Here is a 23,398-nt window from a genome sequence, read left to right on the forward strand (position 1 = left end):
AGATACAGAGTCATGCTCATGTCTTCTGAGGGGCACATATTTGTAACATGATTAGAACAAAAGATGCTTTGCTCAAAAGAGAACACAAGGCTTTGGTTTAGATCCAAGGAAGACCCAGGTAAACCAGGCACTGAATTATTAGTGATGAGAGAGAGTTTAGTTCAGTGGCACCTGCATAGTAACTGAAGCACAGTTTTTCAGGTAGGAGAGCAAGATCTCAACAGAGGCTGGAAGAGAGAGGAGAATAGCCTGAAGTGACAAAGCCTTCCTGCATATGTTGGCAAAGGGATGTTGGACCGAGGTCAGATCGGATGGCTGGCCGCTTACTTTGCGTGATTTTTGAGCTGTGTGCATTGCACCAAGTTGAACAATACTCCCTATGTCCTCTTTCAGGAATCTCAGCGTCTCAGGAAATGTTGTTTCTTGGGCTGTCCCTAATCTAACCAGGCAGCCATTTTTGCCTGCGAGGTCATCATCCCCCCCCCAGGGGTGCCATTTTCTGCTGATTAGGCAGCCTGAGGACATACAGCTGTCCTCCCCACATATGAGAAGAGGGAATCAGCAACCCCCAAGCCTGCCTTTTCTTCTCATTTTTTGGTGACAAACACCTGAAGCAGACGACCTGCCTAATATTTATGTTTACGTTCAGATTTTCCAGTAGCCGAATGGAATGATCGCTGCTGTGCATTTTGAAGCCCACGCTGAATAGGCAAAGTACTATTGTAGTAACCATGACAAGTATTTCCTGTTTCTAAAGTTTACAAGAACTTGCTTTGTATAATGTATTATTGTCAGCGCAGTACGGTAATTGCTATTACCTTGGTTTTGATTTTGCTCACAAATTCTAGAAATTATCAAGAGAGATACTGATTTGAAAATAGTCTCCTAGAACCTGATTAAGATTTAATTTTCTCCCCCTTATTATCCAGTCTGAAATCTGCAGTGCAGTTTCAGCCTGTGGGATGTAAATAACACCCGTATACTCGCCCCAGGCTCAGGGCTCACAGCAAGAATTCATTCTGAGGCTCTATGGGCCCTTATGAGGGGATCCCTGGGCCCCCTGAATTTATATGCCATGTTGTGTGGGTAAAGCGATATTTGGGGGGAAGATATTACTTTCATTGGCTCTTCAAAGCAGTCTATAGCCCTCAAAAAGTTAGCAAAGTTGGAGGCGCATGGTCATTGTCTCCTATTCTGTGGCTGTGATGATTGTTCTTTGTTTGAACTTGTCTGTGAGCCTCTGGAACTCTGCAGGATCCATGTAAGGGCACACATTCCATCACGGTGCCATGTACCAAAAAGACGGCCACTTAACCCACAGAGAAGAAGGAGGGAAGAGGCACAGAGGAGCTCAGCACCCACCCCACTGTGTCTTCCCAGCCCCTGTCTAGAGCCCCCACCGGCAGGTAGCAAAAGACCAACACTGCTGGGAACCAGGAGGTCTCTCTCCAACTACTCCCTTCACTGTGGGAGAAAGAGACTCAGAAAGATTTGGAGACTTCTCCAAAGCCATTTCCTGCGTAGCAAGATCCAAGACCAAACCTGGTTTTCTAAGGCCCAAACCTCTTTGCACCACTTTCTCTCACTTCCTCCTTCAAGTCCTGGTCTCCACGAGACACACAGACACACGCACACTCACAAAAATCCAAAGACTATCAGAAATGCAGGGTGGAAGTCAAGAAAAATCCTTGGCTTTCACAGTCCCATCTTCTCTTATGTTGGCCTGTCGTTACACTTTATGGAAGTTCGGGCTCCCTCCCCAGCCCAGCAAATTGCTATCTATGCAGGAAAAGACAGATGCACGGGGGTAGGGGGTGGGGGAGGACTGCTGCATTTCTGTCTTGTTTCTGGTGAGAGTTTGCCCCTCCGTGGCCTCCCCTGTGTGTCTATTTGACCATTCCTTTCACATTCCATTCCTGTTTCTCCCTCACAATGCACACCTCAAGGTCCCTCAAGTCATACATTACTATGCCATTTTACAAATATAAACTTTGTTGATGCAGGTAAATACTTAGAGCAGGGCCCACCATGTGTTAAATAAAGGCTACCTAGGGTTTACCCAGGAGCAGCCATGGTCCCCACCTGAGAGGCAGGACACACACACACAAGCCCTTTCACTTGCACCAAGGTACCAGGCAAAGACCCACTGAATGCACAGACCCCTTAGCCCTAGGAAGGGCATGAGTCATGGAAACCCAGTCCTCTCCCAACAAGAGATCACATCAGCACTTTACAAACTCTATAACATGCCTAAGAAATCAAGACGGGATGGTCACACCCGCTGACTGAAGATTTCTTGCCTCCCAGCAGGGAGTGGAACGAAGAAGAGCTGGTCAGATGACAAGGGGGTTCAGGAGCAGATTTCAGAAATCGGGGTGTTTTAGAAGAATCTCAAGGAAGGCACAGTCTTCTACCTTATTCTATGCTATTTTAACATTAAGTGGAGCTTTGTTCTGGGCAACCAGGCAACTCTTAAAAATAGATTCTGGTTCCTGCAATATTCTAGTTTGCCTTTAAGCTTTCTTTGGCTGGGGACTGGGCTATCTGTTTTCAGTTTCGCAGCCCCAGGTGGTATGGATTTGATCTATCAAATGACAAACGGAGGGAATGACACTGTGCCTATTGTGAGGGCTCAGCAGATATTATGAAAGGTTATCGGTGGAGGAGGCTGCAGCAGCCTGGGGTGGCTGGAGAGAGGGGAGGTTCTCATCTGAAGATTCCTGGAACCTCAGGGGAACTGGGTGACGTGAGGACAGCTGTTGAAGCACCTGCCTACTCCAGATAAGGAAAGAACACGAAAAGAAAACATACACACACAAAGAAAAATGCACTAGAGAAAGAAAACTATGCACAGTAGACATATTGGCACGTGGACACGTTGCCCACTGCAGCAAGGCCCTGAGTGAGGGAGTGCGTTTGGCTTTAGACCCCTGGCCTCTCTCCTCTGATGATCATCTTCTCGTATTTCCCCATTCTCCCTCCCCCACTGAACTTCAAGTTCACCTTGCACAGGCCCTTTTGATCCCTTGGCATTTTGACCAACCCCTTGAGCTCCTTTTCCAGAAGCCGCACCCCTTGCCCTTTGGGATTAGTCCTTTCAGCTGATCCCTACCCAGAGCTGCCCAGTGCCTCCGGAGGGCTCCAGGGTGACCTTCACTTGCCTTCTCCTCCGCTCCTCAGCGATGTCTTTTTCTCTTGTACCCATTCAGGTGCCTTTAGCTGCAGTTGACAGAGTCACTAATAAATAGCGGCCTAAAACATAGGGCCCTTTGTCGTTCACAGGTGGCCTGGGAATGAACAGTACTGAAGGTCTCACCCCTGGGCCTCATCTCGCTATGCAGGAGATGGAAGAGTAGGTGGTTTTCCAGCTGCCTTAGTTGGAAGTAGCAAGAGACAGGGGGCTTGGGAATGCTGTTGAGTTAGTCACCCAATAGTGTCTATGCCTCTGCCTTCTCTAATCCCCAGGCCAGGGCCCTGAGACTGCACTGAGACGCTGGAGAATAATCTCAGAATTGGTACATGTGAGAGCGCAGCCTGTGAGTGTTGTGCTGCAGGGGTGTTGCTGTTAGGGGGGAAGAGGGTGAGTCAGTGGCGACCTGCCACGCCTCGTCCTGGCACAGAGCTCTTCGGTTCCATCCACTCGGCTTGTCAAGAATTGTTACTTATCTTTACCACGTGCAGCTTGTCTTTTCAACTGGATTATAAGTTATTTGAGAAGAGGGATCTTACCTCACACCACCCTCCATTGTTAGCGTCATGCACTTGGCTGGGATCGGGTCACTGGCATTACGGATGAGGAGTGAGACCCTGAACGTCATGGGGTGGACAGAGAGGAAACACACCTTTCCGTTGGATCCGTGGCAAACATAGGCAGGAGGCAGAAATTTTGGAAAGGCCAGCAAATGAAAACAACGTATTGTTTAGGGAACCAGAGGCATTGTTGAACGGGGTTTGGGTTGGAAAATGGTATACAAGCATTAAGTTTTCAAGCTTAAGGCTGCTTTCAAAAAGAGGCTCAGGAGTGTGACTAAATTTGGTTTACCCTTCCCCTCCTGTATCCATTCATCTGGTTACTCATTCAGCAAAATTCTTTGGGCTCCTTCTACATGCTAAGTTCCAGAGACTCGGAAATGAATAACAGGGTCCCTGCCCTTAGAACTTGTGAAGCAGAGAGATCAACCGATGGGCACTCTGCAGGTAGGTGGGCCAGCAGTAGAGGATTCACAGCCCTTGGTGGGGCAGGGGGTGCTCTAACTGCTCCGATGAGAAAAACTGGGTCAGAAAGGGCTTTATGGGTAGTAGCCTAGCAGACTTGGTTTTAAATCCTGGCTCTGTCATTGATGGTGGGACCCCAAGGGGACTTCTGACCCCTGAGCAATATTGACCTCATGTATCAGCTCTCAACTAATACCTCTCAGCTCTGAATTTATCCTTTAATACCTGCTCTGTGCTAATAACTCCATTACCGTCCTTTAAAGTAAGCGTGATGTTAAGCTTTCTCAGTAGAGCGTGCTGGGCGGATGCTGCAGGGGAGGATTCTTGTAATTTCAGCATTGGTGGGGTTGGGGAGAGGGACATGTGTGCATCTTGCCCCAGCTCCAAGGCCCAGAGTGTGGTCCACCTGCAACCTTGTAGGGTCAGCCTAGTGATAACCTTTCTGCAGGTTTGTCTGTTTATAAAGCAGAGCCCCACACAGCCTGCCTCCTCCTTCCCTGAAGGCCTCCTTCCTGGACCAACACCAAAGTGTCCCCACAAGCCCCTGTGTGGTCTCTACACAGCCACCAAACCCTGGAGCACACAGCGCCGTTCCTCTACATTTTAATCTGTTTTCTGTTGCTTATAACAGAATACCTGAAACTGGGTTATTTATAAAGATAGGGAATTTATTTCTTCCAGTTATGGAGGCTGAGAAGTCCCAGGTTGAGGGGTTGCATTTGGTGAGAGCCTTCTTGCTGGTGGGGACCCTTTACAGTCCTGACGCTGGGTAGGGTATCCCAGGGCAAGGGGGCTGAGTATGCCAACGCACTAGCTCAGGTCTCTCTTCCACTCCTTAGAAAGCCACCAGTTCCCCTCCCATGATAAATGGATAGTACATTAATCCACTAACCTGTTAATTCATGAATGGATAGAGCCCTCCCAACCCAATCACCTCGTAGAGACCTCACCTCTAAATACTGCTACATTGGGGATTAAGTTTCAACATGAGTTTCAGAGGGGACATTCAAACCACAACACGCAGCAAAGCCCCCACCCCTATCACACACAACCCACAGGTCTGAAGGCCTCAGCCTTCGCCCCAGACTCCCCTGCGTGCCCCTGCCTATACTTGGAAGGGTGGTTTCTTGCTTGCCCAGCAATTCTAGACCAGCTCTGGCCTGGCTAAACCAGCAAACTTTTCTGTTACCTGGTGGCCTCATCACGCCTTCTCCAACTAGTTTTAAGCCATTTTCAAGTTTGTCCTTTCTTGGGACTTTCTCTCGCCTAGAGTGTTATATAGACTTTTCTTCTACCTTAGACAACTCTTTTATCACTGTTAACTCTTCATATTAAACTTTCCTTATGTAGCCTACTGTGTGCTTTCTATGACTGGACCCAGGCTATTCACCCCGTCAGTAAAGAAGAGACTATACATGTTTATTTCAGATTTCTGTTACAGATGAAATGAGAAGGACTTTGCAAAGCCCATAGCTCAAGGCTGTGTTCATCTGGGCTGTTCAGTTTCCTCTTGGCCTTAGCTACGTTTTTCTTTTCACAAAGAAGGAAAATTAATGTTAGTGAATGCCTTCTGGGCACAGGGCAACATTCCAGGCACTTGACAAGATGGTGCTGACATGGTTAGCCTTAGAAGAAGAGACAAAGGGTCAGAGAGGCTAAAGAGGTTATCCAGAGTCATGCATGCTATACTCAAGCTGGGCTACAAAGCCAACCACATTGCCAGTGTTCTGAGTCCACACACCACAAACCACGATGGGCTTCCTCCTAGAGCCCTAAACACCCCTTCGGTTCATGAGAACAATTTTCCTGCATAACAAAATCTCTTGTGTCTCCTCATTGACCCCATGATAAGAGCAGCTGAGCAGCAGGGGAATCATTGGCTGGCATTCTGTTGTAATGACCTAACTAAGTGATCTACTCCTAAAAGAAAGATCTGATTCATTTGAAAGGTATGAGTCTGTGGTTTCCCTTTCTCTGTGAGCTGGAAGCTGAATGAGACCCAAGGAGCCTGCTCTTGGAACTGATGCTATAACCATTGACAAATACGTGCTGGGCTGCTAAAGGCTTCACTTTGAAAAAACTCCCACTGGTTGAAATCAAATGTATGGAATTCCACATCAGCAGTAGACCAATGGTATGGTTTGTTGGTGGGCCATAACTTCTACAGGCCAGAAATCTTTGTTACGTTCCCTGAAGTTTTCCAGATGCTTAGAACAGTGCCCAGTACGTAGAAGATGTTCACTAAACGCCTGTCAACTGTATAAATGTACACAGTCAGGGATTCACCATATTTCTTTACATGTGGGGCTTTACTAGGGTATTTTAAAATATAATTTTAATTTAAAAGCAAGAAGGAGGGAACAATTTTTTTTTTTTGAGATAGCCTCACTCTGTCACCCTTGGTAGAGTGCTGTGGCATCACAGCTCACAGCAACCTCCAACTCTTGGGCTTAAGCGATTCTCTTGCCTTAACTTTCCAAGTACTGGGACTACAGGCGCCCACCACGACTGGCTTTTTCTGTTGCAGTTGTCATTGTTGTTTTAGCAGGCCCGGGCAGGTTCGAACCTGCCAGCCTTGGCTGGCACCATAACTACTGTGCTACAGGCGCAGAGCCTGAGGGAACAAATCTTAATTGGAACATGATTATTTTGTAAACTAAGGGATGACAGTACGATCTATTCCAGGGACCACACTTGTTCTAATCAAAGCTTACTTGTCCTGTATTTCATTTGTCTTCTTCCAGGTATCAGCCCATTAGTCTATTGATATGGTAGCAATCAATAATGGGTGGAGAAGAATAAAAGCATAGCATCTTTTAATTGAAGTCCTTTTTCCTAAGAACTCTTGTCCTGTGCCTGGCAGAGAATTCTACACATGGCAGCTCCCTCCTCCCCAAATGTCTGTTGGTACTGAGGACACTGTGATCATAGCAAGACCTGAAAATAAAGGACTGACACAGGAGATGGAAATTCAGGCAAGATGGAAAGGTCTGAAACAGGCCTATTGGTGTTCTAGGTTGAACAGCTCACCTATGCTTTCTTGCCTAATAATTCAGTATGTTGGTGCTATAGCACATCATAAAAAAATCTGAACCAAAAGAGATGGAAAAAATACTTTCTACATGTGTTATAGAAGTTGAGAGAGAAGAAGAAACTATATACTTGAAACTGTTTGACACTTAAAAAATCCCTGTTTTTTTTCCAGAAGTTATCTTTGTTTTCTCTTCTAATATAATGAGGAAGGAAAATGGACATAGAAAGAATATGTTCTTTTTCTTTTTAGAAACATTGGGATGTGAACCAGTAGTGCTTATGATTAAAAGTCACCTTTAGGGCTCCGCCTATGGCTCAAAGAAGTAGGGCACCAGCCCCATATACCAGAGGTGGCAGGTTTAAATGCAGCCCCGGCCAAAAACTATAAAGAAGAAAAAAAAAAGTCACCTCTAAAATAGGGTTGTTTCAAAGCCAGAAGGGGATGAAAGTCTAAAACCAGTGGTTCTCAACCTTCCTAATGCTGCGATGTATTTTCATTGTTACAAAGGGGTCACAACCCACAGGTTGAGAACCGCTGGTCTAAACCCTTTCAATTGTAGAGGTTTAATGGGTGAGATTGGATGGAATTGTCTTTGCTGGTACATGGTTATTTCATTTATTCATTCTCTCAATAAGTACTTCTGAAGCACCTGCTGTGTGCTAATTGCTGTAACAGGCCCTGAACACAACACGAACGGGAGCTCCCTGCAGACAAGCACTTGCCTTTCTTGTATCCTCGTTACCTACACCCTCCCTAGTACTTGGGAGACATTCGATAAATATTTGTTGGATCAATAAGCGGTCCTAGCCCTCATGGAGTTTATACTAAATTTCCTTTTGTTCAGTTAACATTTTTATGCCAACAAAATGACGAGGACTCAAGTAGCCTTGGCAGGGGGGCATGTGGACAGAAGTACAGTTACACTATTGTCCTTTTTCCTCTGGCATTGTGTACAGGAATTGATCACAAGGTAGTAAGGCAAATTCTCACGTGTGATTGATGGAAATCAGCCTCAGGATCTGGAAGCTGTATCAGGCACATGAACATTTCAGCTTAATTTTGCCATACAGTGGGAGAGAGACTTCATCTTCTTCCTTCTCTAAGACTAACCTTCTGTGCCCTGCACACTTGAATGGTGCTGCTCCAAGGCAGGAGTCCCAGGGGCAAAGAATGAGCTGTGGCCAAAAGTTAGCAGCAATTCTCTTCCTTTTCCTTGGCTAGACATAATTTTGTTTTGTTTTGAAATAATTGAAGAGCTGAAGGTTTTATGAGATAAGAATTTAGTCAAAGCATTACTGCTTCCTTCAACAATATGCTGTAACACAATATTCAGACAGCACCATAATAGGTTCTGTCCTTAGAATGGGAGATTGTTTTCACTTCCTTTCCACCCCTTCCTTCCTGTCTCCATTCCCCTTTTCCTTCTTCTCAGAAACTTATGCAGTCTCACATCCTCCACTTCTGATGGAGGTGGTCTGCCTGACATAGGGCATTTGATTTCAGGGAGTCGTTCCAGGATTTTTATAACCTTCTCTTGGGCAGAAATGATTGACAGGGCTGCTGGCCAATCATAATTCCATTACTCTATTCAAGGAAGGTTCAAAGGACAGGCCTCTCTGTTCCTCAGTATTATCATCTTTGTTGAGTATTGCTATTACTGAATACTGGATATTTTTCAAGAAAAGAGGTTTATAAGGCTCACGATTCTGGTGACTGGAAAGTTCAAGTTTGGGCATCTATACCTTGTGAGGCCTCAGGCTATTTTTGCAGATGTAGAAGGTAAAGGGGGGAGGCTGTTTGTGCAGAGATCACGTGTGGAGAGAGAAAACAAGTGAGGGGAGGTGCCAGGTTGCTTTTAACTAACAGCTCTCACTGGAATTAATAGAGTGAGAACTCATTGTACCCCAAGGGACAGTATTATTCTATTCATGAGGGATCTGCCCCCACGATCCAAACACCTCCCATCTGGCCCCATCTCCAGCACTGGGGATCAAATTTTGACATGAACCTGAGGGGACAAACATCCAAACCATGGCAATAACTAACCAGCAATATTTTATATTTTGGGGACAAAGGTCACTCATCACTACTTTGTGAGTACTATATATTTCATTTGGTACGATCATGTGAAATTTATCTTTTTAGAAAGATGCACACAGATTTTGTTGTGACATACTTGATCAAAATAGTTAATGTTCCCATTACTTCCATCTTTCTCTCTGAGAGAGAAAGAAAAAAACTGTTAGATAAGTAATGATGGTCAGGAGATTTTTTGCTTATAATGGTGAATTTGATGAAGGGTCTCCTGGAACACAGAGTTGTTTAAGTTTGTGGTTTTTCAGGAAGTCTCCCATGGCCAGAGGAGTTTGGGGATTCATGTTTAGATTTCAGTCATCCCTGCCACTCTTGTTTTCCATTATTGCAGTCACCAAGGATTAACACTCTTGGGACTGTAGTTATGTCCTATTGTGGGCTCTCCTCGGAACAATTCTATTAATACCACTTTTCATCTTCCTAGGTGCAAATTCAGGAAATGGTCAGGGAGAGAAGCCAGATGCCAGCTTTCTCAGAGCCTGCTGGGGAGGAGTTTCCATTCACTGGGACCACAGCAAATTCTTTCCCCAGCTTAGGAGGCATCCAGCAGGAAAACACATCACTGGACCACTCCCTGCAGGTCGAAGGCTGTGTCCAAGGCCCACAGCACAAAGAAAAACAAGACAGAGAAGGCAACACACCTGAAGATTTCTGGGAAGGCCTAAAACATGAGCTTAGCTACCCAGGACCCAGTGAGGAAACTATGTCCCCAGGTGCAATCTCAGGACATCCCCCCCAGGGAGCCAGCACTGACCTCAGGGAGCCTGCGGCTCCGTCTGTTGCTGCCCCTGAACCCATAGATGCTGACATCACTCTGGAAGATGAGCACGATGGGCCAAGGGGCAGAGAAGCAGTGTGTGTGACAGAGTGCCCTGAAGCCGATGGCCAAGGAACATGTGATGCCATGGAGTCTCCTGGGGGGGTGCCAACTGATAAATATTTACCTCAAGAAATTTGCTCCATGGACTTTGAGCTGGCAGGGGGGCATAGCGAAGTGTCTGATTTATGTTCTCCTGATGCCAAGACATTGGTCCTCTTTCAAACACAAGGTGCTGAGTGTCCACAGTCTCCATGTGGGGGCAGTGAGGATGGAAACTCAGCTGGGTCCCCTCTTTTTGTCAGCACTTTCACCTGGAACATTTCACGCCAAGCCAGTGACGGTGAAAGTCTAGCTGATGGGGAGAATTCCTGTTTCACATTGGCCTCCACGGTACAGGCTGGCCAGGAGAGGCCGAGCCCTGGCAACTCCACTGGGCCTGAGGAAATACAGCTCCTTTCTTCTGAGAGCAGCTCTTTCATGCCATCAAAAGACGGAGGTGACAGGAGCCCCAGTACCATTGCCACAGACACGACAGACATGCCAGCCAGCCATAGATCCACGGTGAAGTTCCCTCAGGAGACGCCAACATTAACCACTGATATTGAGTGTCTCCAAGTAACCAGGGAAACTGAGGACCCGTCAACTATCAGCATTGCCACCAACGTCCACCCAGCCAAATACCTTGCTGTTTCAATTGCAGAGAGCAAGCCTGCAGGGGGCGCTGAGGAGAGTGTACCTCAGACACCAGATGAAAAGATTCCCCAATCTCCTTCCAGCGTACAGTGGGGTCATATTTTAAGTGGTTCCACAACAAAATCTACAAAAGAGCTACTTTGCATGGTGCCCAGGGTGCCAGGAGTGTGTGGCCATGTTCCCTGGCCCCTGGAGGAAGAGGGATCCTGTGACATTCCCCCTCTGCAGGTGGATGACCTATTTGGAAGGAAGAGCCAGACTGTGGACAGAGCAGACAATAGGAGCCTTGATGAAAATTTCCCAGAAAGAGGTGAAATGGAGCAGCGGGCCCAGCAGGACGGTCTGCCCCCGTGGGGCTCCGTTTCTGCACCCGAGTCCCAAGGCAGCTGGCTCACAACATTTGCTGCTCATGAGGAAATAAACTTGATGCCCTCGGGCCACTCACCAGCAAGCTCTAGGGAAGAAATGGGGCAGAACTCAGGAGTGGGGACATGTGTCTCCAGGGTGGCTGATGTGACTGTGGGAGAAGACAGCCAGACTCTGAGCAAGGTTCCCCCTCCCCTCAATGTCCCACAGGAGGAGGCTGAAGCTGCTGGGCCAGGAGCCGGGGAAGCAGGCGACAAGCTGAAGGGGCTAACTCTAGAGGATTCTGGTTCAGATATCTGGCCACCAAGACAAATGACAAACTCTGAGGGTAAGGAGTTAGAATCTGGTCCCATAATTCCTGCGAGACCCTGGGCTGCACCCCACATCCTAGAGGCTAATGCCTCTGCGCCTGGGCTGGGCCCCTCTGAAATGGCAGCATCACCTCACAGTCCTCTGGAGGCTGACTCGGCCCTTGCTGATGGCGGAGAACCCCGTAAAGACCCAGCCATCAGAGCACACTGGACTAGTCTTTGTTCCCAGGATCTGAGCCAAACCAGACTCCAGGAGTCGTCCGTGGACCCTGTGGACGAACAGGAATTCTCTGTCTGTGCAGCCGATGCACCTTCAGGGGCCTCAGAGGAAAATGCTCACAGTGCCAGTCAAGACCAGAGGGAAAACCAAGTCACAGGGGCCCACCCCGCCTTCCTCGTGCAGTTGCTGACCTGCTCTCACCTCCTAGAGTCGTCTGTGGATCCCACTGATGAAGGCGGAGCGGCGGAGGGCACGAGGACTAACGAGCCACAGCCTTCCCAGTCTCCTCTGGGGGGCATCAGCGAGGGGAGTAAACCAAATGGCAGAAACTGGGGCCGGAGATTGGAAGTCCAACCTGTCGGGCGGTGTGTCCTCCATCCTGGTGAGGAAGGGGAGAGAATTCCAAGTGGATGCAGCTTAAGCCAAGTTCAAGAAGGCAGTGACAGGAGCTTAGCGGCTGCTGGACTAAGTAATAAGGACAAAGCAGAACTTATTCCCCCCGCTTCAGCTCTTTCTAGTTGTGCAGCAATGACTCATGCTTCTGTGGGGGTTAATACTCAGGACTCCACAGGCCAGGGTCTTGCGGTTCCTGAAAATGACTTAGATAAGCCCAGAAACCATCCACATGTACTTTCTGACTCAAAGGAAAGGGGACCTATCGAGAATGAGTGTGGGAAACACTTTACCTCTTCTACTGATCTGACCAAGTCTCCTCACACTTCACCTCCTGGAGGAAACATCATAAACTTTTCGATAAGCCATAGAATTGAGGACGCTAAAATGAAGGAGCCTCAGATTGGGGAAACCGAGCCCTCAGGCTCATCAGGCCCTCCTGCAGTGACTTTGGCACCCACTTCAAGAGAGTGGGAGTCAGACAAAGCTCATCCGTTACTGCAGGACCCACGTCCAAAGGCCACCCTGGGCTGTGTGAACAAGCCAAGGGGAGCCCAAACCAGCAAGTTCTCAGGGGCCCGACCGATAAGGACCGGGTCAGAGGAGGTCAGGAAGAAGCAGGAAACATCAGGAACTGGACATTTAGCCGAAGGAGTAAAGAAGAAAATCCTCTCTAGGGTGGCAGCCCTGAGGCTGCGACTAGAAGAGAAAGAAAATGTCAGAAAGAACTCGAGCTTCCTTAAAAAGATGCCTAAACTGGAAAGGTCCTCGTCACACACAGATGAGAAAAAAGACCCCAAAAAGCCATCTTGCAAAAGGGAAGGAAAAGGTGAGGCCCTGGTGCTTTCTGTGTTAAAGTTTGGGTTTGTAGACCATGTGTCAAAGAGTCCTATGCAATTAAGGTGAATGTCACCCATGTGGGGCCATGGCTGTGGCCAGGAGGCTTGGGCACTCTGCATAATAGTCACCTGGAGGGCCAGTGTTTCTGACTGGCCCTTCGATGTGTGACTTAAGAATTTTGCATTTCTGGGCTTGATGGGTGACACCTGTAATCCTAGCTACTGGGGAGGCTGACAGATTGCTTGAATCTAGAAATTTAAGGTTGCTGTGAGCTAGGCTGAGGCATGGTTCTAGCCTAGAAAACAGAGTCTGTCTCAAAAAAGAAAAATAAAATAAAATAATTTTCATTTCTAACAAGTTCCATGGCAGCCCAGGGGGAGAATGACACTTGAGCCACTGATAAAAACCACCAGTAGGTTTATGTGGTTGAGGGAGTGATTAAGGTGCCTCTCTGTTTCATTATAATTTTTACCAGAAAAAAAAGTATTAAAAAGAGATAAACAGAAACATTAATCAATGTAGCCAATTAGTATAATTAGAAAGACCACACACTAAATGGGATTGATGGAAATAAACATATCATTATAATTCGGGATTCTCTTCTTTAGTTGATTGTTCACTAAAAATGGCTTCATTGCACCTTGGTGTTTCTTCCAAATGTGAGTATAAAACTTCTTTACAGCTCACCCTGTCCATTTTTCTGATTCTACTATTCCAGGTTGTAGACCACTGTAACCTCAAAACCCCTTGTAGTTACTTCTACCCTACGTGGGGAACACTTTTCAGCCCCGAATTTCATTCCAGAGCCCAAGTTTTACCTCTTAATTCAGAGCTCTTCTTTCTTGTCCCATGTGCCCATGCAGAAGCCAGGAGAGAAAATACGGCATCAAGTGACGGTGGCCTGAGTGCGCTGGAGCAGAAAGCTGCCGCCCTGTGTGCTTGGAGGGGAGGAATCTGCGCCTCCCTTCACCTGAGTCCTCAGGTGTTTGTAATTAGCTCCTCCCTTAACCCAGTCCTTGAGGCTGGGGTTTGTAATTCCCAGCACACATCCAGAAAGGCCCTGTCACAGAAAGGATTAAAGACAAAATTACCTTCTGAAGAGTTCAGAGGTATCCAACCCAGTTATGAGTGTAAAGATTTTAGAACCTATTTAAGGAGAATGAAGCAATGTTTTAAAAAATCTAAAAAGTGGTTTCAGCCCAGAGGCTGATAGATTGCCCATTCTTGCCCATCTTGTGTGGGGATTTCTTTTTCAGGGAACGATAGACAATCCAAACACTCTATTTGGAATTCTTGCCCATAATTACTTAACTGATCTGTAAGGGAAAGGATTAGCCACTTCCAGGGAAAAGTTTGATTTCAGCCACAGCACAGCCCCTTCAAAGCACTAAAGGCTGCAAAGACAGAGAGTGTGGTGTTCTGGGAGGGGCTGGTGCCAGCAAAGTGGGTAGTGGTGAAGGCAGAGGGCCACATCTTATGAGGGCCCTGCAGGAGGCCACGGGGTAGACATGACCAAAGACTTTTCCAGGCCATGAATGACTATTACTAATGCCACCCAGGATGTCGAGAACATTCCAGAGGCAAAGGTTCAGAGCTGGGGGCATTTGTAGGCGGCTACACCTCTGTGGGAGGAAGCTGTGACGTGGTAAGACAGAGTATGTATTAAGAATTGTATTGTTTGGGTTCGAGTGTGGCCTCTGCTAGTAACTGCTAGCCTTGCACAAATGCATTAGTCTCTGGGTGCCTCAATTTCCTCACCTGTTAAATGAGGGTACTGACAATAGCATTCATCACAGGTATAGAAATGTATGACAATTTGAACAGTGCTTGGCCTAGCACAAACTCTCATGGTTATTCGTTACGTTTAAAAAAATTATTATTAAATTAAAAATGAGGCTATTTTTATGCCAACTGTTATGCTCATAAAATAAATCAAGAACTTAGTTCAGACCCAATGATCTGAGTTGATATCCACCCGTATTAGAAGAAAAAAAGGTGCTTGTGGGCTTGTGCACACCTGCACTCCAGGGCTGCCGTGAGCCCATCCAGCTGCATTTCTGGCTCTGTCTCACCCAGACAGGGATCCTTCCCAAAGCCCTAAGAATCTTTCTCTGAGCCAATTTCATGTTTCCTGAAGATCATTGTTCAGTTCTGCTCCCCATTTCATGTCCTTCCCTCCACCCCCAATTTCCCATGTTTAATACTTAGCAATAGGTTATGGCAGATGTAGAGACATTAGGTATCCCCACATTACCCATGAAGACCGCCACCGCATGGTGTTGGAAGGGCCCTCAAAGAAATGTCTCAAATGAGGAGGGGGGCTTGGTCCAGAATGGGCCAAGAGTTTGAGACTTTGCTCCTGGACACAGTCTCTGTCTGGCCAAGAGCCCATGGGCCAAATGAACTGAGATGGGTTTTGCCATCAGGAAGTACTTGGTTGTAGGGTGATGCCTATGGCTCAGTAAGTAGGGCGCCGGCCCCATATACTGAGGGTGGCGGGTTTGAACCTGGCCCCAGCCAAACTGCAAAATAAAAATAAAAATAGCTGGGCATTGTGGCGGGCGCCTGTAGTCCCAGCTATTTGAGTGGTTGAGGCAAGAAAATCACCTAAGCCCAGAAGTTGGAGATTGCTGTAAGCTGTGATGTCACAGCACTCTACCAAGGGCGATAAAGTAAGACTCTGTCTCAAAAAAAAAAAAAAAGTACTTGGTGTATTTTTTCCATCACATTTAACACATTCACTAATTTCATTATAGCGCAATTTGAGGTAATGGAGGTAACAAAGCCTCGGGATCTGTGACTTTTTGCTTGGCTGTGGATTATATAGTTTTGTAATCATATTCTCCTTTGTGTTACCAAAGCGATAGAGTTATGGCACTTAAATAGACTCACACCACATTTCCAGTAATCTCAGTCTATACAATGGCTGTGATCGCTGCTGGGGTCCACGATCTCGTCTTGTTCCAATGTCTATGCTGCCGCCCAGTGGCTGCCCTGGCTAATTACACATTTGCCTGTCAGGCCACGTTTTTCTCACTGATACAAATAAAAAGCGATTTTCAAAGGTCTTAGCCCAGTGGGTGGAAATGGTTTCCTTATTGCTTCTATTTCATTCTTTCTTGCTGATGAGAGTGATATCAGACTCCAGTTTACGAAGTTATCTTCTGCGAAAAGAACTGGGATCAAAGGGGAAAGATGAATGAATATTAGGCAGCAAATAACTTATTGTTGAGTTGTGTTTTCCATTTAGGGGGCTTAATCATAGTTACCTGGATAATTCAGACTTCATTCTACTCCTTAATCCCCAGCTCTGATTCTGACCTGGATCATCTGGTAATCATTTAAAAGCTTCTTTTATTTGGTTGAGGCCCTACAGACTAGGTATCTATGATTGTCTCACCCCTCACCCCTTTTTATAAAAATCTATTACATTCTGCCTCACTGTAAGTATTACAGACCTCACCCAAGGAATTTTAAATAACAGCGGTGAGAGTTTTCTATTAGATTAATTTGTTCTTTTTCCTTTGGGGGGTCATAAGAGATCAATTTATTTTCTTTTTGTAAGTTTTAATTTTTTTTAAATTTTTAAATTTGTTTTAATTTGACCTGTTTGTTTTCCTACTATCTGGAAAAGCCCTATCTCCCCTCAGAACTCAATTTTCTCATCCTATGTTGGGAATAAGGAATTTCTTTTTTTTTTTTTTTTTTTGCAGTTTCTGGCCGGGGCTGGGTTTGAACCTGCCACCTCCGGCATATAGGGCCAGCACCCTACTCCTTTGAGCCACAGGCGCCACCTGGGAATAAAAATTATTATTCCTGACTTTCGGGATTGCTGTGAGAATTAAATGAGATGAAACACAAAAGCTTTTGCCTGTACTGACCTTCAAACCTCTTGTTTCTAGCTCCAGTATTACTGAAAAAAATCCAAGCCGAGATGTTCCCTGACCACTCTGGAAATATAAAATTAAGCTGCCAGTTTGCAGAAATTCATGAAGATTCTACTATCTTGTGGACAAAGGATTCAAAGTCAATAGCCCAAGTCCAGAGAAGGTGTGATTTCTGTCCCAGTCACTTTTCACAGGTGTTGCTTATTTATTCACCACATAGTTGTAAGAGAATATAATAAATTATAGGAAGTGAAAAGGAAAATTGAAGTAGAGATTCCACATCCACAATATCCGAGAAGAACAAGTAATGCCAGCCGGATGCCTGGACAGGGAGAATGATGAAGGATTCTTATCCTGGCTCTGCCACCATTGAGCTCTGTGGTCTTAGGAAGTCACAGAACTTTGCATTAGGTTTTTAAAGTCAGGGGAACATGTCAAATCATATTCTAGTGTGAGGTTCGGTGGTCCTGAGATTAATAAGCACTCTGTGTGTCTGTGAGATTTGCTTCTGTTTGTTTTCTGCTTCATAAATTCCTATTGATCTGACAAAGGTCAAACAAAGCTAAGAAGGTCAATCAAATGGAAAATAAAAATAGTTCATGAGGTTACAGAAAAGTAACAGCTATCAAGGGTGACAGACATCCATCTCCAAGATGGGAAAACCAGTTTATGTTGGGGTCCCTAGAGTATTAGGTGAATGAGGAGAGAGATGAGGGTGAGATGCTTTCCCAAGAACACCCCATGTAAGATCAACCATTAATGGTAACTTAAATCCCTTCTTAGCAATAAATGCTTACTCAAGTGAACTGATGAACTCAAGCTTCATTCACACAATCTAGAAACAAATCACCTGGTTTGATGGCAACAGTCTTTACCCTTAAAAGCTGCTTTCTGCAGGGTGCTGGGCTCATGCTGTCATCTTAGGGCTCTGAGAAGCTAAGGCAGGAGGATCACTTGAGCTTAGACCTATCTGAGCAAGAGCAAGATACTGTCTGTATTAAAAAAAATAAAAAAACTAGCTGGGCTACTTGGCTGGCACCTATAGTCCCAGCTACTTAGGAGGCTGAGGCTGGAGGAACACTTAAGCCCCAAAAGTTTGAGGTCGCAGTGAGCTAGGATGAGGCTCTTGCAGTCTTATTTGGGCAACAGAATGAGACTCAAAAACAAAAAGAAGTTCATTTCTTCCAAAAGAGGTCCCACTTCAGCTCCCGGAGTCATAGATGTTCCTAGTCCCTTAATTTTATCGTAAGTAGATTGAAAAAGTGAGAAAATCTGAGAGTTTTCTGGTTAATTAATTAAATATGTCTGGTTGGAACATAACTGGTATGTCCAGAAATAATTTCCCAAGAGCAGCTATGGAATACTGAAGTTTCTATTAACGTCACTGCAGAGAATGACTGGAGTGAGATTGATGTAATAACCACTTTGCATAAAATGCCACCATTACCCTGACAGTCTAGGTATGGCTTAAGAAGAATCATAATGGAAAAGAAATGATTAGATTTTTCAATCAGGGAGGTTCCCTACAGCTTTATAAAACAGTACTAGTTTGTCATTTGAAATTATTTTCTGAAGCTGTAGAACAAGTAACCAGCATTTTCAGAATTTTTGAATGAATCTTGCTGTGAGCTCAGAATTGGCACTTGAATCTTGCAGGCCCCCTCCGCACTTGTGGTGTGTTTACACAAATGTAAACCTTATCTGGGGAGTATAAGTCATTAGTAAGCATTCTGTTTACTAATGATGTGTGCCTAAGGCCTTTAAATTCCTGGTGATGTTCGCTTCATTTCTTCTTGGCAACAGTCTCTGGCTTAGTTGAAATCGCTCGTTTTCTCCACTCTAACTCCTTTGTTTTCTGAGCGATCATTTGCATTATTTCAGATGGGATTCCAAATGTTAGCTAATTTTTTTCACCCCTGCTCCCCATAGAGAGTTTCCTTTCACACATCTTTCTATGAGCTATCTCGCTGTCTTGTCAAGGTATAATTTTCAAAGAGTTAAAATCTCTCAAATAATAATATGGAACGTACCGCAAAGGGCTTCTTGAACTTAGTAAATAATGAGGGAACTAATAATATGATAAAACTCTTCAGAGGCACATTCGAGGAGTGAAGTTTATATGGCCAATCAGACAAAAGAATGCAGAAATAAATTTTCAAGTAGAAAACCGGTTAATGTTCAGCAGGTTGTAAACCTTGAGGGTTATCTTTTCTAATCCTCATAACGTGTAACTACAGGTTAACATGTACCTTGAACGTGTCCAAGTGGGGCCTATTTGAATAAGAGCAAAGCGCTGCTCTGTAACTCAATAACCCCTGAGTGGGAGCAGTGAGGTGCACATCTCCTTGTCTTTGTTCCCAACTTTGAGTACTTTCCTAAACAGGCTAAAGTTTGGAAATTAGGTGTCAGAACACTCTCTGGTGGCGAGGGCAAGATTTATATACTCTGGTGGTGCCCATAGCTCAGTGGGTAGGGTGCTGGCCACATACACCAAGGTTGGTGGGTTCAAACCAGGCCTGGGCCAGCTAAAACAACAATGACAACTGCAACAACAAAAAAAAAATAGCCAGGCGCTGTGGCAGGTGCCTGCAGTCCCAGCTACTGGGGAGGCTGAGGCAAGACAATAGCTTAAGCCCAAGAGTTTGAGGTTGCTGTGAGTTGTGACGCCACAGCACTCTACTGAGGGTGACATAGTAAGACTCTGTCTCAAAACAAAACAAACAAACAAAAAACAATGATCCTCCCCTATGGTTGAAGAAATTATTTCAATGGCTGATGAGGACAGGGAGGCAATAGCTTTTTTCTCCTTAAGCGTATTAGAGAAAAGATGTAACTTTAGAATGATGTTAATGTCTCCCATTGCAGTGCAGGGGACAATTCCACGGTTTCCTTTGCCATCATTCAAGCCAGTCAGAAAGACCAGGGCCTCTATTACTGCTGCATCAACAACAGTTACGGGAAAGTGACTGCTGAATTCAATCTCACAGCTGAAGGTAAACTGCAGCTTTACAATTTCAAATGGAAACCACTGGCCCTACCAGTTCCCAGTGGATATTTATACTGAAACCATTCTCTTTTTATCTTCTTCTTCTAGTTCTCAAACAGCTTTCAAGTTACCAGGATATTAAAGGTAAGTCAATTTGTGTTGAGCTGTTGGAGGACATGGGCTTACCACAAAGCATAAAATAGGTCCCAGGACAAAGGGTAGAAATGCCCACGGGCTCTTCCAGTCAAGTAGGAGAGTGCTGTGGAGAAATGAACGAATGACAGTTGATGAGCTTTTATTATTATAGAATTCCTATTATAATTTTGTTAGGCTACCAATATCCGGCAGGGTGTCATTTATGGAAGAGATTAGTCTGTAGCCGTGTGGTTTGGGGGAAAGTGTGGAGGCAGAGTTTGGAGGTGACATCTTCTTGTAAACATCAGACTTGCATTAGTCCTTCTGTGCAGGGGTTTCCAGCCTCTGACTCTTCTATGGCCGATTTTGTCTCTTTGACTTCTTTTTCGGTCTGACTAGCTGAGCAGATTCCCAAAGAGAGCCAGGGGTCTGAAGAATGACTCTGTTTACTTGTGTCCTGATGCAAATGAATTATTCCAACCTTCTGGGGCTCCCTGATGTGCACAATTTTCCAGTTTCTGTGGTGTACATACTCAGTGTGGCCAGTTTTAAACTATCAACTGCTGTGATCAGTTCTTAGGAGCCGGAGCACACTGGCCCCGTACTCTGCCATGGTCCTGCCTCACATTCCCGGTTACCACAATTTTTAGATCAGACTAGTGCCTCTGTCAGTTTTAGGGAGACAGTGGATAAGACTCTGACAATTAAATTGAGTTAGTGTCTTAACAATTTTCCACATGTGCTGATTTTTAAAACAATATACCTGAAATCTCTGCAAAAACAAGCCACGGAAGTTATTAAGATACACCAACATCCAGTGTATTATAAGCAAGAAACTGAGAACTCGACTTATAAATGATCTAGCAAATATTGTGATATTTATCCAAAATAATGGACGTAAATATAAGCTTTTTATACTATGTAAACCCACTCAAATGCTAACTCTGTCTTTAGTATGTAGTATACTTGTGTTATCATTTAAAATCTTCCTTCCCTATTTCTGCTCCCATCTCCCCCAAAGTCAAAATAAGCTAAAGAATCCTTTTCCTTTATATCCTTCATAAAATAAAATGACTCAGAGGGGATTCTCTGTTTCATCAACTTTCTAGAATTGACTGGCATTCACATCTCGGATACTCACTGTAACTCTATTTATATGAGTTTGCATGAACTTACTTTAATCAAGGGTTTTACCCATCAAGAGTGAGACCCTAGTGGGGGTAAGCTCCTGGCTACCTGGTTGAAATGGTGCCACTGCAGTAGCCCAGTGACTCCAACCACAAAGTCTGGGTCTGAAACCTGATGACATCACTTCCTCCCATCTTCCAAGCCCACTGTGGTTGAGGCCTCCAATTTCATTGACTTGCCCACCTGCGGGGGCCAAACCCAGCTTCTCCCTCCCCTGGTGCCTTCAGATGAAGATGCTTAAAATTACTTTTAATCACTTTTTATTCGGAGGAATCTTTCTCTAAACATTTTATTAATTTGATTCTCTATAGGAGGAACAAAAACCATTTACAAGTTGGTCTCTAATTAAAACATTAATAAAAGTAAGCTCCTGGGAAGCCTAGGGATGAGTGATGGACCCAATGAAACACAAGCTAGCCCGACTTAATAATGTTATTACATTTTATGAATATGTTTGTGGATTGTTTTTCTTTGCCTGGAGCCAGTCTTTGGCATCTGTGATGGCGGGCGTGCACACAGTTTCTCTGTGCTGGTTAGGATTCGGACTTTGCAACCTATGGGGATAGCATAGACCTTTCATGAGGTTTTTTGATCTACCATCAAACAAACACTCATTTGCACAAGTCTGTTTAATGGATTCTGATGAGACTTTCCAGGTTCTTTTGCGTGGAACCACCCCTCACAGGGAGTGTAGGCAGCTTGCAGCATTGGGTCTGAGCAATGGATGAGTCTGCAAAGCTTCCAGGAAAATTTCACAGCCTTGGATTTCAACTGCCACACTCCTGTCTTTCCCAACCCTACCCTCGGGTGCTCAGTGTCCTGTTACCTGGAATCACTCTTACCGGAGAAGAAATTAGTCAGAAGGATTGATTCTTCCTGCCATCTCTCACTTTAGAAGAGGCCCACGCTCTAATTAAGGTGACTCACACCTTTCAGGCATTGCTACAGAAGACATTTTTGGACAGCAGATTCTTTTAGATGTCGGCAAAGTTTATACCTGCTTCCTCCACAAAGGGAGGCCTGATGGACAAGTTTCACCTGGGAGCTTTCCACCTGCAACCCCAGCTCTTTCTCCTCATGACTGTCTAGAGCAGTGGTTCTCAACCTTCCTAAGGCCGTGGCCCTTTAATACCCAGTTCCTCTGGGTGGTGACCCACAGGTTGAGAACCACTGGTCTAGAGACAATGAACAGTCCTAAGATCGGTTATTCTTTATTTCATGGTTTTATCTTTATTGAGTAAACATTTCTGCTGGAAATGATACAGAATTATTCATTATACCACACGCATTACAGTACTGCACACAAACATTCCTTCCTTTATGGGGGGTCAGCCTTTGTCTTTAGTTAATTAAATTTGATAAATTGTAAAGCACAAATGTATATATGCTGTCCTTGTAATAATTCAATTGTAGAAATTTTGCCATTTTGAAGGAAAACAGGATGTGGCCTATGTAGTTTATATTTATTGGGCTCTGGCGTATGGATGTAAAACATTTCCTATATTCTTTCAGGGATAAAGGGCAATTGTTAGTTAATTATGTAACTAGAACTGAGAAAGTTTAGGTTATATAAAAAGCATTCCCTCCCCATGTTTTCATCTAAATATCACTTTAACTATTAAGAAGATGCAACTCTACTTTTCTCCATAAATTTAATCTTTCTGCTGGTTCTGTGCCTTAGAATCAAATCTGTGACACAACTATGGCCTAAACATTTATCTGAGAAAATCTTCTATTTGCCTGTCTGCTTTCCCGCAGCTCCACTCCAGTGCCCTCTAGAAACCCAGGGCAAGCTACCCAGGAGGAGTTGTAGGGGAGGAGAAATTATTTTGTCTTTAACCCTCATAAATTCTTAGCTGGAATGGATCCCGGTAACAAAGGAAGATTAACAAGAGAAAAACAGAAGTTTATTATTATGTAACATGAGGGACATGCAGGGAGTAATTCTCCAAAAAGCGGCTTTGAATCCCAGCTTCAGGAGCATCTTCGACAAAGAATAATAATGTTCAGAGACGTGTAGACAGAGGGAAAGGCTTTGAGTCTCTTGGTGTGGCAACTTGTGGGAGGGCAAATGAATGGCAGGTTAAAGCTAGCTGGTCAGGCTTGTTCACTTAGATTCCTCTGATACCTTCTTTTGACCCCAAAGGTCTAACATTGTCTTCAGTGGGTAAACTTTGTTCTCCCTGGTAGAAGGGGGCGGTGGGGTGGGGTGGGGA

At 45.0% G+C, this 23,398-nt stretch overlaps 1 protein-coding gene across 1 annotated transcript in view; it reads left to right on the forward strand.

Annotated features, from left to right (window-relative positions):
* The window catches only part of ALPK2 (alpha kinase 2), a 98,176-nt gene that overhangs the window by 48,898 nt on the left and 25,880 nt on the right, over positions 1–23,398 (forward strand). Inside the window, exons 4-7 of the mRNA XM_003788473.3 lie at positions 9,768–12,975; positions 16,889–17,036; positions 19,739–19,866; positions 19,968–20,003. Of these exons, the coding sequence (XP_003788521.1) occupies positions 9,768–12,975; positions 16,889–17,036; positions 19,739–19,866; positions 19,968–20,003 (3,520 nt within the window). The remainder of the gene's footprint in view (positions 1–9,767; positions 12,976–16,888; positions 17,037–19,738; positions 19,867–19,967; positions 20,004–23,398) is intronic.

This window comes from Otolemur garnettii, unplaced genomic scaffold (assembly GCF_000181295.1).
Source record: "Otolemur garnettii isolate 467f Iridium unplaced genomic scaffold, OtoGar3 scaffold00027, whole genome shotgun sequence".
Lineage (NCBI taxonomy): Eukaryota > Metazoa > Chordata > Mammalia > Primates > Galagidae > Otolemur > Otolemur garnettii.